The following is a 16,913-nucleotide window of genomic DNA, read 5'->3' as shown; positions in this document are numbered from 1 at the left end:
CCCACGCCACTGCTGCCGACGCCACTGCTGCACACTTTGCGCGACCTAACTCTACTGCTCCACCACCTTGCGCACCAACAGTGACTGCCACCACCTTGCGCACCACCCACCACTACCCTTCTCTTCTTCTTCTCTCTCCACCATTTGAGTCTTGTTTTTAAGTTACTTTTGTTTTTCTTAATTGAATTAATAATGTCCAATGTGGTTTTTTTTAATTGTAGGAAGAAGAGGCTAAGGAAGTTTTCTCTTCATTGCTCGTCGTTGGTGTTAAGAGGTAACTACTTTAACATGTAGACAAAGTTGATAATTTATTGAATGTATATATGTATTTTTTATAATGTATATTATTTGTTGATATGAGATTGTATGAAAACGCAATGTGATTTAGCTATATATGAAAATTAAAGTTGTTTGAATCATCATCATATATGCCTAGTACCCGTTCAAGATTACTCATTAGGAGTAAGTCTTGAATAGTCCCCGGTTTGGGACTTCTTGGACTTTGATCTCACTTAGGTGGTGAATGTGTGTCTTCTTTTCAATTCTGAGGAAAATTTGGCTTATGTTTCTCTACATTGTTCTCTGGGTACATATGTAGATAAGCAATTATCTACATTGTGTACTTGGAGAACTGTAGGGAAATGCTGCCGGATTTCCTTAGAATTGAAAAGTTGGCATATATTCACTAGTGAGATTAGACGTCCAAGGATGGGTTAGGTTGGAGTGATAAGGACCTTTGACTGCATGCATACAATTGAACATGTCACTATCTTACTTGTTGTATAGTGTGTGATTTGAATATGTGAGTGTATGTACTTTAATAATGATTGATGCATTATAATGAATGTTGTGTTTAATTATTAGAGGTGGTCTTCTTGAATGAGATGGATCGTACTTGGATGTATGGTAGTCGTGAATCGATTGAGTTTGTGAATGGGGTCTGGAACTTCTGTAGAAGTGCATTAGAATATCAAACATCCTCTGGAGCAGTCGACTTTTATTGTCCTTGTTTGGATTGTAGAAATGTGAGCAAGGTTAGTAGTATACATGTGGTTAGGGAGCATGCCTTTCGCCGTGGGTTTAGGCCTCAATACCACGTATGGGTTTGGCATGGTGAGCAGGGAGGTATATGGAAGCTCTGGAGAAAGATTGATGTATGTGAAGAAAAAAAGAAGGATGATGATGAGTTACGGGATGACAATTTGGAGATGATGATAGGGATCGGGTAGACGAGATGATACACGAGGTTGAAGATCAGTCGTGTAGACGACCTCGTATTTTTGAGTCTATGTCTCAGGCTGCTAAATAGCCGTTGTATCCAGGTTGTACAAAGTACACCAAACTTTCCGGTGGTAACATGTTCAACATTAAGTTGAACGCTGGTTGGACGGACTCTAGTTTCACATGTTGTTGGAAGTTTTAGCTGAGATGCTCCCTGATGGAAATGAACTGCCAAAGTCGTACTATTATGCGAAGAAGCTGATGTGTCCTTTGGGTTTAGAGTACGAGCGGATACATGCTTGTCCTAACGTTAGTGTGCTTTATCGTAATGAGTATGAGCATTTACATGAGTGTCCACGTTGTGGATTGTCGAGTACAAGCGTGAAGGAGCTGGAGGTAGTGAAGGACCACCAGAAGGTGTTGTGGTATCTACCCATAATACCTAGATTTAAGCGCATGTTCTCAATTAAAGGAGATGCGAAGAATTTGAGGTGGCATGCAGATCGTAGGAAGAAAGACGGTCTGCTCAAGCATCCGGCTGATTCGCCTGAGTGGAAAACTATCACAGGGTGCATAAGTCATTTGGTAATGAGGATAGGAATCTGAGGCTTGGATTATGTACGGATGGCATGAACCCTTTTGGCAATCTCAGCTCGCAGCATAGTACATGGCCAGTAGTTTTAGTGGTTTACAACTTGCCTCCTTGGTTGTGCATGAAACGCAAGTACATGATGTTGTCGCTTCTTATATCGGGGCCCAAACAACCTGGAAATGACATAGATGTATACCTTCAGCCGCTTGTTGAAGATTTACAGAAGATGTGGAACAAAGGAGTGTTAGTATTTGATGCGTATGCTAATGAGATGTTCACTCTGCGTGCCATGCTTTTTTGTACTATGAACGATTATCCAGCTTATGGGAACTTATCTGGGTATAAGACTAAAGGAAAACAACCTTGCCCGATTTGTTTAGATGACATGAAATCTACACACCTTAAGGGCTGCAAACATGTGTATATGCGCACACGAAGGCTCCTCAGCCGCGACCATCCCTATCGGTTTAAGAAGAAGGCATTCGATGGGACGGTTGAAGAAGAAGTTGCTCATAGACCATTAACTGGTACTGAAGTTTATAATCAGGTGAAGGGCATTGAAACAGTCTTTGGTAAACCTGCTAGTGAGGTTGATCGACCTACAGGATTATGGAAAAAACAGTCCATTTTTTGGAAACTCCCATATTGGAAAGATCTAAAGGTCAGACATTGTTTGGATGTCATGCACATAGAGAAGAATGTTTGTGAAGCTATTTTCGCGACACTTATGAATATTCCGGGCAAGACAAAAGATGTTAAGGCGTCACGACTTTACTTGGAAAAAGAGGGGATTCGACCAGAGTTGTGGGCTCAGAAAAGGGACGGAAGGAAGAAGAAAAGAGGGGAGGAAAGGGTTGATGATGAAACTCAGAAAAGTAAAAAGGTGGAGGATTCGGAGAAGAATTATTTGCCACCAGCTTGCTACACGATGTCGCGTTTGCGAGTCATTGTATGGCATTAAGGTCCCTACTGGCTACTCATCGAATATGAAGCGCTTTGTTACCTTAAATGGTGAGTTGAAGTTATCGAGTATGAAATCGCACGATTGTCATGTCATGATGCAAGTATTCTTACCGATTGCAATTCGTGGGATACTTCCAAAGCATGTGAGGCACACCATTACAGAACTGTGTTCTTTTTTCATTACAATCTGCAGCAAAGTCCTAGACCCGTCGACCCTCGATTCCTTGCAGGCCAGAGTAGTTGAAACTCTATGCAAATTTGAGATGTATTTCCCCCCCGCATTCTTTGACATTATGGTCCATCTCATTGTCCATCTAGTTCGAGAAATTAAGCTGTGTGGTCCAGTGTTTTTGAGGTGGTGCTATCCTTTTGAGAGATATATGGGAACTTTGAAGGATAAAGTTCGGAATCCTGCACAACCAGAAGGTAGTATAATTCAAGGGATTGTGGGTGAAGAGATCAGTAATTTTGTGGCTGAGTATTTTGCTAGTGTTGATCCTGTTGGACTTCCGACATCCCGACACGAGGGCAGACTTGAGGGCAAGGGTACAATTGGTTCAAAATTGATCACACCTTCCGTAGAAAAGCGTAAACAAGCTCACTTATTTGTATTGCATCACGTACCAGATGTCCATCCTTATTTAAGTGAACATATGGAGGAATTACGTGTTAGCAATCCTGGAAAAGGAGTGAGGGCATTGACGCAAATGCATAACAAGACTTTCATTGATTGGTTTCATAAACGAGTACTCAATGATTTGGATGAAAGTGTTCCTGAAACAGTCAAGTGGTTAGCATTTGGTCCTCGTAAAACTGTACGCTCTTATGAGGGTTATGATATTAATGGGTATATGTTTTGGACTGAACGTCAAGATCTGAAGTCAAGATCGCAACAAAATAGTGGTGTTTCACTTGTGGCGTCGTCTACACAATATGCAAGCTCGAAAGATAAGTCGCTTGTACATGCTGAAAGCAACTATTATGGGCGAATACAAGAAATATGGGAGCTGGACTACTGTACTTTTAATATTTGCCTCTTGTGTTGCAAGTGGGTTGACATAATCGACGTTGTGTAAGAAACGATGATCCTTGCGGTTCACTTTGACCTTAGTCGTCTACGTGAAACTGAGGAGCCATTTGTAATTGCATCACAAGTCAAGCAAGTATTTTTTGTAACTGATCCTGCTGATCATAAGTGGTCAATTGTTGTACCTGGTAAAAGGAGTATCCTCGTATTGGTGATGTTGATAATGAGGAAGAATATGATGCATTTGAGGACCTCCCCCCTTTTACCTATCCTAAATTAGTGTGGAAGATGATGTGAATAATAGTCGGAGAATATATGCGTGTAGATCACACGGAAGGGATACATGTACTTGAGGATCCTAAGAAACGGTGGAAGCTCAATAAATCATGAGACATAAACTCAGGTTTGTGTAATTTCTCCAATTTGTAACTATTTTGGCCCTTTTGCTCCCAAATCGTACTTATGAGTCATTTAACCCCAAATTCTTTTGAACGTGATTATATGAGGCATAATATAACTAGTGTGTAGATTCTTAGACTTTAATTTGTTGTTGGTTGCATTTTGGGAACGAAAAGGCCATAATGGCCTTTTCGCTCCCAAAATGTACTTATCAAGTGATTTAACCCCAAATTTTCTTTGAACATGATTATATGAGGAATATTAACTAGTATGTAGATTCTTAGGCTTTAATTTGTTGTTGGTTGCATTTCGGGAACGAAAAGGCCATTTTCGGCCTATTTTGGCCTTTTCGCTCCCAAAATGTACTTATCAAGTGATTTAACCCCAAATTTTCTTTGAACATGATTATATGAGGATAATTAACTAGTATGTAGATTGTTAGGCTTTAATTTGTTGTTGGTTGCATTTCGGGAACGAAAAGGCCATTTCCGGCCTATTTTGGCCTTTTCCTCCCAAAATGTACTTATCAAGTGATTTAACCCCAAATTTTTTTGAACATGATTATATGAGGTATAATATAACTAGTATGTAGATTTTAGGCTTTAATTTGTTGTTGGTTGCATTTCGAGAACGAAAAGGCCATTTCCGGCCTATTTTGGCCTTTTCGCTCCCAAAATGTACTTATCAATGATTTAACCCCAAATTTCTTTGAACATGATTATTAGGCATTAATATAACTAGTATGTAGATTGTTAGGCTTTAATTTATTGTTGGTTGCGCGCATTTCGGGAACGAAAAGGCCATTTCCGGCTTATTTTTGCCTTTTCGCTCCCATTGCACCCCCTCTCTCACCCTCCCACTGCCCCCCTGCCCTGCTGCGCCCTCCCACTGCCCCCCCCCCTTGCTGCACCCCCTCCCCCTGCTGCCCGCCTCCCCTCCCTGCACACAACAACCCCCCTCCCCCGCACTACACCCCTCCCCTCCCTGCACACAGCAGCCCCCCTTCCCTGCACTGCACCCCTCCCCTCCCCTCCCCCTCCCCTCCCCTGCTACACCCCTCCCCTCCACCTCCCCTCCCTGCACATAGCAACCCCCTCCCCCTGCTGCCCCCCTCCCCTCACTGCACACACAGCAGCCCTCTCCCCTACCCCTGCACACACAGCAGCCCCCCTCTCACTACCCCTCTGCACACAGCCCCTCACCCCACTGCCCCCCTGCACACCCTCCCCTCCCCCCTGCCCCCCTCCCACTGCCCCATCCCCATTGCCCCCTCCCCACTGCTGCCCCCTCCCCACTGCACCAACCCTCTCCCGCCCTTAATATGAAATTTTTTTCATTAATGTATATGTTTGTACAATTTCAGGGACATGGCGGAGGTGCATATGGATACGAGTGCGGAACACACTACCGAGGATGAGTGTTTCGATTACGAAAAGGAGCGGCGTAAATTGGTTAAGGCTCGCCGTGAAGAAAAAGGTTTACAAAGGCCAAGTAAGAACTTGGAGACGAAAAAGAGAAAAGGAAGGGGACCTACAAAGTCACTAGGGAAACCCACCCTAATGACTTTGGAGTACGATCATTTGGGGCAACCTTGTGGAAAATGGCGTCAAAAGTATGCCATGCAAGTTGGGATTTGCATGCATAAGCTCACCATTCTCCAATCATGGAAAGAGGTGCCCGAGTCTTTGAAAAAGATGATTTGGGAAAATACTATGGTAAGCCTCGCGTACAATAACATTTAGAATCTTAACACTTTAGTTAAATATACTATGTAATATTTACTAATTTGTGAAATGCGTTTTTTGTAGAATCAATTCAATATTGCAAATGATGAAGCCAAGAAGAATGTGTTTCTATCCGCGGTTTCCCAGAAGTTCAGAGACTTCAAGGCGAAGCGAGTGTCGGGGTGGATCACGAAGCAGATAAAAGTCGGGGGTACAAGGAAGAACAAAATCTACGGGGAGCAACACATTCTTCTTCTGAGGCTTCACTGGACACATCATTTGAGGCGCCCTCCAAGTTTCCATTATAGATATGGAGGCATATCACACCTGAGGAGTGGCATGCATTTGTTGCACAAAAAACAACCCCGGAAGCTGTTGTAAGAATATTTTATTAGCTAATATTTAATACTTTTAGATCCAATATTATTGTATAACACCATATCTAACCTTTGTTTATTTTGTGTGTTTTAGGCATCTCGTGAGAAAAGTAGCGCGAATGCAAAAGCTAGGAAGTACTATCACCATCTGGGTGCTCAGTCGTATGGTCAGGCGAGAGAATCGTGGATGTATAGCCATTACCCCACGATTGCGTCGACCACGATATCGGGAAGTAGCTCTACGACGACAGTTGCACAGCCTCGGCAACCAGATAGAGTGCTCGATTGGTGGTGTTCCATGCATGGGGTTGAGGCAAAGGGACAGAGAGTCTTGCCTGATCCCGGAACAAAACAGATAGCTAATGCCATTGTAAGTACATATTATAAGTTTTTGATAAGGTATACATAATATAACTTGTGCGCTCACGAGTATTACTCTCTTATCCTTATGCAGATTGGCTTGAAGGAAAAGGAGGCAGCTAGTGAGTTCACTCCTAAGGGACAAATTGATGCCTTAGACGAGACTTTCGGGCGGGACCACTATGGACGTGTGAGAGGCGTAGGAGGTGTCCACCTCGGGGTGAGAAAGGTGTATGGTGATCAATACACCTCTACGTCAAAATCCAGTGCCTCCAGTGTTAATTCAGCAGCTTCCATATATGTGGAGGCTATGAAAGCCCAAATTCGGGAGGAGCTCACAGGGGAGATGACTTAGAATTTCAACGCCATTTTGGCGCAGATGGGCTTACCGACTTTTGGTGCTTTCCCGCAGGTCGGTGTTGCTACGCAGCCTGATCCAGATCCGGAGTTCACGGTAATCATTTAATATCACAACTATTGTTCTTAAATGCATGAAATTCTTACTATATATATGTTGTTTCATAGACTAACTATGAATAGAATTTTTTTTTAAAGGAAGAGACACCATGTGAGCTATTAGCTCGAGGAGATGGTCATGGCAGTTTCATTGTCGTTGCTTATGGCTCTGCATAGCCCCCTAGGGACCGGGTACGATTGCACAACCAGCCAGTCGCTGATATTCACTATGTGGTCAGCGTTTCAGAGATTGTGCCCGGTTTCGAAGAATTACCTCTTCCGCTGCCGAATGCAGAAGTTGGTGTACAATCAGTGACTGATGCCCTTGGCAGTTATGTTCTATGGCCGGTGCATTGGTGCGGTTATCAGATGAGGTACAATGATTAACATAAGTTATATACATAGTTTTCTTTTATAGTTCCTATATATGATTGTCAGTAATATCTTTTAATTTAACTAATTACTAGGGTTCGGGAAGGCGACAGGAAGGAAAAGAAGGTAGCTTCACCTCAGGAATCCGACGTGCCCAAGTGGAGAAAGTAAATGTTTCTACGGCAAAGTCTCCACTCATTACGGAATCGAGGTGGTGCAAGGCCTTACTCAACCGTGTTTTGGCTACATGAGTGCGCTAGCGATGTAGACGATGAAGCAATGATTGAGATTAAGTTGTCGCACCACCAATTCCACTACTTTGAGGATTCATCGACCTTCATTTCTAAGGTTGATATTAAAGAATTCTTACTTGAGGAAGAGTTGAATGTTTTCATGATACAAACATTCATGAGGTAATACTTTAGTATATAATTTAATAAATATAAATATATGCCTTAATTAAGTAGTATTCAATCCAACTAACTTCCATAATAAGTAAGTTTTATTTTAATCAATATGATTTCTCAGGCTATTATACAATGATTTGAGGCCATCTAGTGAGCCAATGTTTGGTTGGTTATGTCCAAGCTTAGTACGAGATGACAGTTGCGTAAAAACCAAAAGGATTTGAAAGCATATCTCAAGGATTCTTTGAAAGCATGTTCTCGTCTTGGATATAAGATCATTCTTCTTCCTTACATTGAATCGTATGCTTCTTAAACTCACTTTTTACTTTAAATAAATTGACCTATTAGTTGTTCTACGATTAATAATAACATTTTATTGTTGTAGGAACCATTGGACACTGATTGCATTATGTTTGTCACGTAACGAAGTCTACCACTTTGATTCTTTGCGTAAACAAACACCACGACCCTTACTAGTCAAATCATTGTTAAATAGGTAGCCTAATCGAAACTCAATATATGCACACTTATTAATATTAAATGTACATCTAATCTTATAATAATGTATTTATGTAGTGTCATGAAGGGGGTTATTGCATCTGGACTTCGACAACCAAAACCTCATGTTTGGCATTCTGTCGAAGTAACATGAGTAATTTTTTGCATACTTTTACAGAAACACATAATACACATCTAACATGTCATTTATTGCATCCATTGGTGAATTTAGTGTCCGGTACAAGTAGGTGGACGTGCGTGTGGGTATTACGTCATGAGGTTCATGCTCGATATTGTCAACCGTTGCAAACATGTTGATGATCTTCAAAATGTATGTAACTTATTAAATAATTAGTATATATGTTAGTTTCTGCCTATTTTTGCCTTTTACACTTCCAAATCGTATTTATTGATTCATTTAACCCCAAATTCATTTTGAACTTGATTATATGAGGCATAATGTAACCATTGTGTAGATTTTTAGGCTTCCAATTGTTGTTTGTTGCATTTCGGGAACGAAAAGGTCATTTCCGGCCTATTTTGGCCTTTTCGCTCCCAAAATGTAGTTATGAAGTGATTTAACCCCAAATTCTCTTTGAACATGATTATATGAGGCATAATATAACTAGTATGCAGATTCTTAGCTTGCATATGTTGTTGGTTGCATTTCGGGAACGAAAAGGCCATTTTCGGCCTATTTTGGCCTTTTCACTCCCAAAATGTACTTATGAAGAGATTTAACCTCAAATTCTCTTTGAACATGATTATATGAGGCATAATATAACTAGTATGTAGATTCTTAGGCTTGCATTTGTTGTTGGTTGCATTTCAAGAACGAAAAGGCCATTTCCGGCCTATTTTGGCCTTTTCGCTCCCAAAATGTACTTATCAAGTCATTTAACCCCAAATTTTCTTTTAACGTGATTATATGAGATATATTATAACTAGTGTGTATACTTTTAGGCTTCCATTTGATTTTGATTGAATTTCGGGAAGGTATATGTCATTTTTAGAACTACTAACTACGGTAAATGATTGAATTCTTATATATGTGTTTAATCCTTGGTTGTTTTGCAAGGTTTATGAGAATTCCACACCAAAGATAAAATAGATGAAGTTCGGGATAAGTTGGCGTCCCACATTACCGATGATTGCATAAGATAACATTTTAGCTCGAATGTACTAGTTTCTATCAATTCTATGTATACTTTTTACATTATTAAATATATTTGAAGTTAATTATTACCTTTTTCCTCTTGTCATATATTATCGTATTGCATTTGCATTTTTTTTGTCCAAGGGAGGTTTTGGTGGGGGTGGGGGGAGTGGTGGGTTGCTGGAGGGATGGGATGGGGGTGCAGGCTGGTGGCAGGGGTGTGGCATGGGTGTGGCTGGGGTGTGGCAGAGGGTGGCAGGGGGTGTGGCAGAGGAGTGGGCTGGGGGCTGTGGGGTGGGCAGTGGGGTGGGTGTTGGGGGGGGGGCAGTGGGGTGGGTGCAGTGGGGTGGGCAGTGGGGGTGGGCAGGGGGGTGTGGCAGAGGGGTGGGCTGGGGGCTGTGGGGGTGGGTGCAGTGGGGGTGGGTGCAGGGTGCAGTGGGGGTGGGCAGGGGCTGTGGCAGAGGGGTGGGCTGGGGGCTGTAGGGGTGGGTGTTGGGAGGGTGCGGAGTGGGGGTGGGTTGCTGTGTGTAGGAGTAGGGACAGAGCTGTATTAATTTTATAAAAAAATAAAAAAATTTGAAGAAGGGTTGCGCTAGTTTTCAACAAGCGCAGCCCTTCTAAGAAGGAGGGCTCCTGAAGGCTGCAGCCCTTCAAGCTTAGAAGGGATGCGCTTGTTGAAAAAAGCGCAGCCCTTCAACCTTAGAAGGGTTGCTCTTGTTAAAAAAGCGTAGCCCTTCAACCTTAGAAGGGCTGCACTTTTACTAGAAAGCGCTGCTGTCTATTGAAAGGGCTGCTGTCAAAAAGCGCAACACTTCTTCATTTTTCCACTAGTAGAGTTTTCAACTATATATGAGCTATTGATTTTCTATTCAATGATTGATATTGATCAAACTCTATCTTGTAGCGTTTACAATTCTAGATGATCCAAACACATTGCTTAGCCCATTCAAGCAATTAAAATAGCCAAAAGCAAAGAGCATATAAGCATTATATGAATTATATGATTCATCTTCCTGTATATAAATATGTGGTCGGACTGGGCAGGGAAATATAAACACACTACCAACGCACCCGCTGTTTTGCTACTGAGACAACAGACAGAATGTGTCATACCCACAGAAGCTTAAATAAATAATACTTGACATATAGAAGGTGTTTCGGTATAAAACCATGACATCAGTTCACATTAATGATGCATACTTAGCATAATCACTGCATTAAGATCTACCTAAAAACCAAAACGGAGGAATCCAAAGGAAAATTACAAAATTCTTAATCTTATAATACTTAACGCAACTTCCATCTTTCGATGTCCTTGAATAGGATAATATTCCCTAGATATGGCTTCCACTTCAAATTATGGTAAAATATGTTAGTAGTAGTATTTTTGTCTCCTAAGTAAGCTACACTAAATTTTAATTTTTATTATCAGAAGTTCCAAAATCCAAATGACAAATTCATTCATAAATGATGATCTAAACAGACTTAGTAGGTATCATTTACATGATTCTATATGACTTGTATGTTTCAGGCCTTAAATTTTTAATCTCGAACAAATGCAAAGGTATCAATTTACAAAGCACGAGGATGATATTATTTGACTCTAATTACAATTTTGTCACTTGAATCTTATTTTGACTCCATAACATCCATCCCACTAAAAGTGTTAATTCTAGAGGTGTCAATTTTGGCAACTGGTCGGGTAAGGGTTGACTAACAATGGGTCGATTTGTTCAGATTCGGTATAGACATCGACTTAGCTTGTTTACCAACATAGGTCGAGTAGGGTACACTAAGGTCCTAGTCAAAGTCGGGTCAAGGTCTACGGTATAAATTGTTAGATGTTGTGATCAATGAGAGAACCGGATATCCACTCCAAGGCACGGAAACTACGCTTTCCTATTAGTTTAATTTCGCCCCTCTAGGATCACCGGGTTAACACGAAATAACTAATGAGATACAATGGAGAGAAACAATCCACTTAGATGATCTTCTAAGTGAATCAACAAGAACTTGTGTTTTGTGTTTGTGAAGAACACTCAAGAGAAGATTGCAAGTTTTCTCTTAAGCTAAGCAAGAAGTATTTGAGAGAGTATAGAATAGAAAATTCTGATTTTCTTCCAACCCTTCACTCATAGGAATCCCAAGGTTTATATAGGAAGAATAAACCTTTCATTGACTAGAGTAGTTAAACCATAACCCCCATTTTAATCACCCATCAAAGGCCTTTAATCAGCTGATTTAAGGACCTTAAAGGTCATTAAAATGAGGCCATAACATCACAACGGACATAAAACCGTCAAGGCATCTTTTCGCATTCCAAGGCAGAAGACACGTCGCGACTCGCGAAAAGCTCGCGAGTCGCGAGGCGCTGGTCGCGACCCGCGACCCTGTCGCGACTCGCGACGGGCCACTGTCGCGACTCGCGACGGTTGTCGCGACTCGCGGCCAGTCTTCTGTCTCCCTTGGTTTATCAATGCGTTTTGCCACTTGATGCACTCTAGCCTTTTGCATACTAGACCTCCTCCTCTTCTAGTACATACCCTTATGAGTTTCAAACCCATTACCCTATAAATGTTCCAACAATCCTCCTCCCATTTATAGGGTAATGTTGAAAAGTTTTTCAACTTGCTATAAATCGCAAACACACATGTTCATGCATCATGGAAATATCTAACGATTGAATTTCCATTTAGTAAAAGTAATCTTTACAATAATTTAGATCATAATGATAGACAAAGCTTTGAATCATATAACCATTACAAATTATTGAAGTTACTAATACACACAAACATAAACTAGGTTCTTAAAACCTCCGACACCTATGAAGCCTTGGTGTCCATATCCATTCATAAGCATTCCAAGTCAAGCCTAAGACTTGATGAAGCGGCCAAACTTCTAGCTTACATAGGTAAATCTTTCCGGACATGCTCCTACAATTGAGCACCTTATCAAAGATTTATTAAGAATAAAATTCAACCTCTTTATCATTGTAGCAACAAGCACTAACCTCGGGATGTATTAAACAAGTGCTCCCAACCTCTTAGAGAAGTACTATCCTCCTTGAATTTGAGATCTAACGTTGTATTAGACATCAAATAGAGTTTTCCTTCACCATAGGTTGATCAATAGGCTTAAGACCCATCCCTTTGTTCATTTTGTTCACTAGTTCCCTTGACAACGGTTTTGTAAACGTATCCGCCAAGTTCAAACTAGACCGAACAAAATTAATAGTTATACAACTATTCCTTATCATTTCCCGCACATAGCTATGTCTAACTCCAATGTGCCTTGACTTGCCATTGTAGACTTCACTATATGCTTTAGCTATGGTTGATGCACTATCACAATGGATAGCAAGAGGTGACATTGGTTTCACCCATAAGTCCACCTCACTCAACACATTCCTTAGCCATTCCGCTTCTTGGCAACAAGAAGCCAAAGCAATGAATTCCGATGCCATAGTGGAATCCGTTATACATGTTTGCTTCTTGGAAGCCCATGAAATGGCACCTCCTCCAAGAAGAAACACCCAACCACTAGTGGATGAATAATCTTCCTTATTCGAAATCCAACTAGCATCCGAGTAACCTTCTAAGATAGAAGGTTCTCTTTTATATGTTATGACATAATCCAAGGTCTTATTCAAGTACCTTAACACTCTTCTCAATGCTTGCCAATGCAACATACTAGGATTACTAGTATACCTACTGAGCTTGCCAATAGCAAAGGCTATATCCGGCCGAGTGCTAGTCATAGCATACATCAAGCTTCCAATTAAGCTTGCATACTCCAATTGTGAAATTGGAGTACCACTACTCGGAACCAAGTGAATACTAGGATCCATAGGAGTAGCAAAATGAGTCGAATTTGACTCATTATACCTCTTGACCACTTTCTCAAATAATGAGATTGTGATAAAGAAAACGACCCTTTCCCTCTTATTATTCTAATACCTAGAATAACATCCGCTTCACCCAAATCTTTCATGGAGAAGCTAGAGGAAAGGAAGACTTTGGTCTTTTCCACTTGTTCCAAATCAGTCCCAAAAATAAGCATATCATCAACATATAAGCAAATTATAACTCCTTTACCGTTATTATCAAATTTGCTATATACACACTTATCGGACTGATTTATTTTGAACCCACTAGACAACACAACTTCATCAAATTTTTATGCCATTGCTTAGGTGCTTGTTTAAGACCATACAAAGATCTAACTAATTTGCAAACTTTAGTTTCTTGACCTTTAACCACAAACCCTTCAGGTTGATTCATGTACACTTCCTCCTCCAATTCACCATTAAGAAAAGCAGTTTTTCATCCATTTGGTGAATTACTAGACCATGAATCGCAGCTAATGCTATCAATAGTCTAATAGTAGCTATTCTAGCTACTGGAGCATAAGTATCAAAGTAATCGATACCATATCTTTGCCTAAAACCTTGGACCACTAACCGGGCCTTATGTTTTAGTATGGTTCCATCGATTTTCTTTTTCCTTACAAAAATCCATTTACAACCTAGGGGTTTGCAACCGGGAGGTAAATTAGCTAAAATCCAAGTGTGATTACCCATTATAGAATCCATTTCATCATTCACTGCCTCTTTCCAGAAAGCAGAATCATGAGACTTCATAGCCTCATCAAAGGACCTAGGATCCTCCTCCATATTGTAACAATATGAAATTTGAGTCGAAATTGACTCCCTTGACCCTTCAACTAAATATAGTTGAAAATCCGGTCCAAAAGATTTCTCTTTTCTAATTCGTTTACTTTTCCTAATTTCCGGTGTTGTAGTATCATGATCATTTGGAATGTCATCTACAACATTGGAACTAGTACTAGGTATCATGTCCTTTGGTCTTGGAATCGATGAGAATCTAGTCTCATCAAATATTGCATCCCTTGACTCTATCACGGAGTGAATAGAGACAAAGTCATTGGGCTCAATGACATAAAACCTATAGGCTTTGCTATGTACCGCATAGCCTATAAAAATGCAATCAATTCCTTTTTCACCTAAAGTTTTCCTTTTAGGTTCCGTCAATTTGACAATTGCCCTACAACCCCATACCTTAAGGTAATTGAGATTAGGCTTTTTATTACACCAAAGTTCATAAGGGGTAGTCTTATTCCTTTTATTAGGAACTCGATTTAAAATGTAACATGCAGTTAAAATTGCATCACCCCAAAAACCGTCATTAAGACCCGAATTAGAAAGCATGGTATTAACCATTTCTTTTAGGACCCTATTTTTCCTTTCCGCTATACCATTACTTTGAGGTGAGTATGGGGCGGTTGTTTCATGAATTACACCAATGGAACTAAAATAACTTGGATTATAATATTCACCACCCCTATCCGTTCGAAGTCTTTTAATCTTTTGATTAAGTTGGAGTTCCACTTCGATTTTAAAGGTCTTAAACTTTTCTAGTGCTTCATCTTTAGAATAATAAATATATGTAACAAAACCTTGAAAAATCATCAATAAAAGTTACAATATATTTTTTATTTCCTAAAGAAGGTGAACTATGAAAGTCACACAAGTCACTATGCACCAATTCAAGCAATACCGTTTGTCTAGTCACACTAGGATAAGGATTTTTTGTAATTTTATTTAGCACACAAGTGTACACTTCTCTAACTTTAAATCGAAAGGAGGTATCAACCCCATTTTAGACATGTCATATAATCTACGATAATTCACATGACATAAACGATTGTGCCATAGAGAAGAAACATCAAGCATGTAAATAGAACTAGTACCAATTTTATTATCAATACTAAATTTAAACATTCCATTACAAAAGAAACCTTGTCCAACAAAAATACCACCCTTGGAAAGTACAAATTTATCCGACTCAAAAACAACTTTAAAACCATACTTATTCAAGAGACCTCCTGACACAAGATTCTTCCTAACTTCCGGTACATACACAACATCCCGGAGAGTTAAAGTCTTTCCCGAGGTTAACAATAATTCTACTTGGCCTATGCCTCTAGCCTTTACCGTAGAATCATTCCCCATATACAAGATTGGACCATCATCCAAATCTTTCAAAGACTTGAAGAAATCCTTGTTATTGCACACATGTCTAGAGGCTCCCGAATCTATCCACCAAGAATCATCAACCTGCACACACATAATTTCAGAAATCATAGCAACAAAATGCATTTCTTCAATTACATTAACATGTGCATTGTTACCTTGGTTTTGAACAACACTAGGTTGTGTGTTCTTTGTCTTCTTCTTGTTGTTAGAAGGACAATCCCTCTTAAGATGAGGACCATTGCATATCCAACAAGAGAGGGTCTTCCTCTTCTTGTTTGCAACATTGGTTTTGTTATTGTTGTTGTTGTTGTTGGGTTTCTTGGTCTTACTAGACCCACCAACCTCTACCAAGTTAACGGTAGATTTAGGAATACTAGGAGTAGTATCCTTAACCCCATCTTGAGCCCGGATCCCCTCTTCAATACGAAGATGAGTTCCTAATTGCTCCATGGACATGTCTTCCTTTTTATGTTTTAAAAGATGTTTTGTATCTTTCCAAGAATTTGGTAATTTGTCAATGATTGAGGCAACCGCAATTGCCTCATCCATCACCATACCATGTGATCTTATTTGGTTCAAAATATGATGAACCTCATGGAATTGCTCCATAATAGGCCGATCATTAGTCATTTTAAAAGAATTAAAATTACTAACAAGGAATTTCTTACTTGAAGCATCTTCCGAAATGTACTTGGCCTCAAGAGCATCCCAAAGTTCCTTTGCACTCTCCACATTTTGGTAGAGATCAAACAACGGGTCGGTGAGAGAGTTGAGAATATGACCACGACAAATGTAGTCATCATTCTCCCACTTGATCCTCTTCCTAGTAGTCTCAAGAGGCTCTTCCTCTCCATCTTCCGGGAGTGGTGGCATAGGAGTTGATAAACAATACACCCATTCAAGGCGGTCAACAAGAAGTGCATCTTCTTTTGCCACCTCCGATAGCCCACCCCCTCAAACTTATCCAACTTTTGGAAGTTCATAGTCATGTCCTTGAGTGATTGAGCCATATCCGAAAAAGAGAGAATTAAACTAATAGATTGTTAGATGTTGTGATCAATGAGAGAACCGGATATCCACTCCAAGGCACGGAAACTACGCTTTCCTATTAGTTTAATTTCGCCCCTCTAGGATCACCGGGTTAACACGAAATAACTAATGAGATACAATGGAGAGAAACAATCCACTTAGATGATCTTCTAAGTGAATCCAACAAGAACTTGTGTTTTTGTGTTTGTGAAGAACACTCAAGAGAAGATTGCAAGTTTTCTCTTAAGCTAAGCAAGAAGTGTTTGAGAGAGTATAG

General features: G+C 40.3%; 1 protein-coding gene across 1 annotated transcript; it reads right to left on the bottom strand.

Moving 5' to 3' along the window:
• Positions 1–15,203: 15,203 nt before the first annotated feature.
• On the bottom strand, positions 15,204–16,485 carry LOC130589688 (uncharacterized). The gene is made up of 2 exons (XM_057391181.1): positions 15,763–16,485; positions 15,204–15,688 (listed from the first exon to the last, which is right to left on the bottom strand). Exons 1-2 carry the CDS (start codon positions 16,478–16,480, stop codon positions 15,684–15,686), a joined length of 723 nt encoding a protein of 240 aa, XP_057247164.1. The 5' UTR covers positions 16,481–16,485; the 3' UTR covers positions 15,204–15,683.
• Between the last annotated feature and the right edge of the window lie 428 nt (positions 16,486–16,913).

The sequence above is a fragment of the Beta vulgaris genome, chromosome 8 (genome assembly GCF_026745355.1).
Source record: "Beta vulgaris subsp. vulgaris cultivar EL10 chromosome 8, EL10.2, whole genome shotgun sequence".
NCBI lineage: Eukaryota > Viridiplantae > Streptophyta > Magnoliopsida > Caryophyllales > Amaranthaceae > Beta > Beta vulgaris.
Note: the sequence above shows the minus strand (reverse complement) of the source record. Positions and strands in the feature narration are given on the sequence as shown.

Bases quoted from the DNA above. Each gene is read 5' to 3' on its own strand.
- LOC130589688 (XM_057391181.1), bottom strand. From the start codon at position 16,480: ATGCCACCACTCCCGGAAGATGGAGAGGAAGAGCCTCTTGAGACTACT.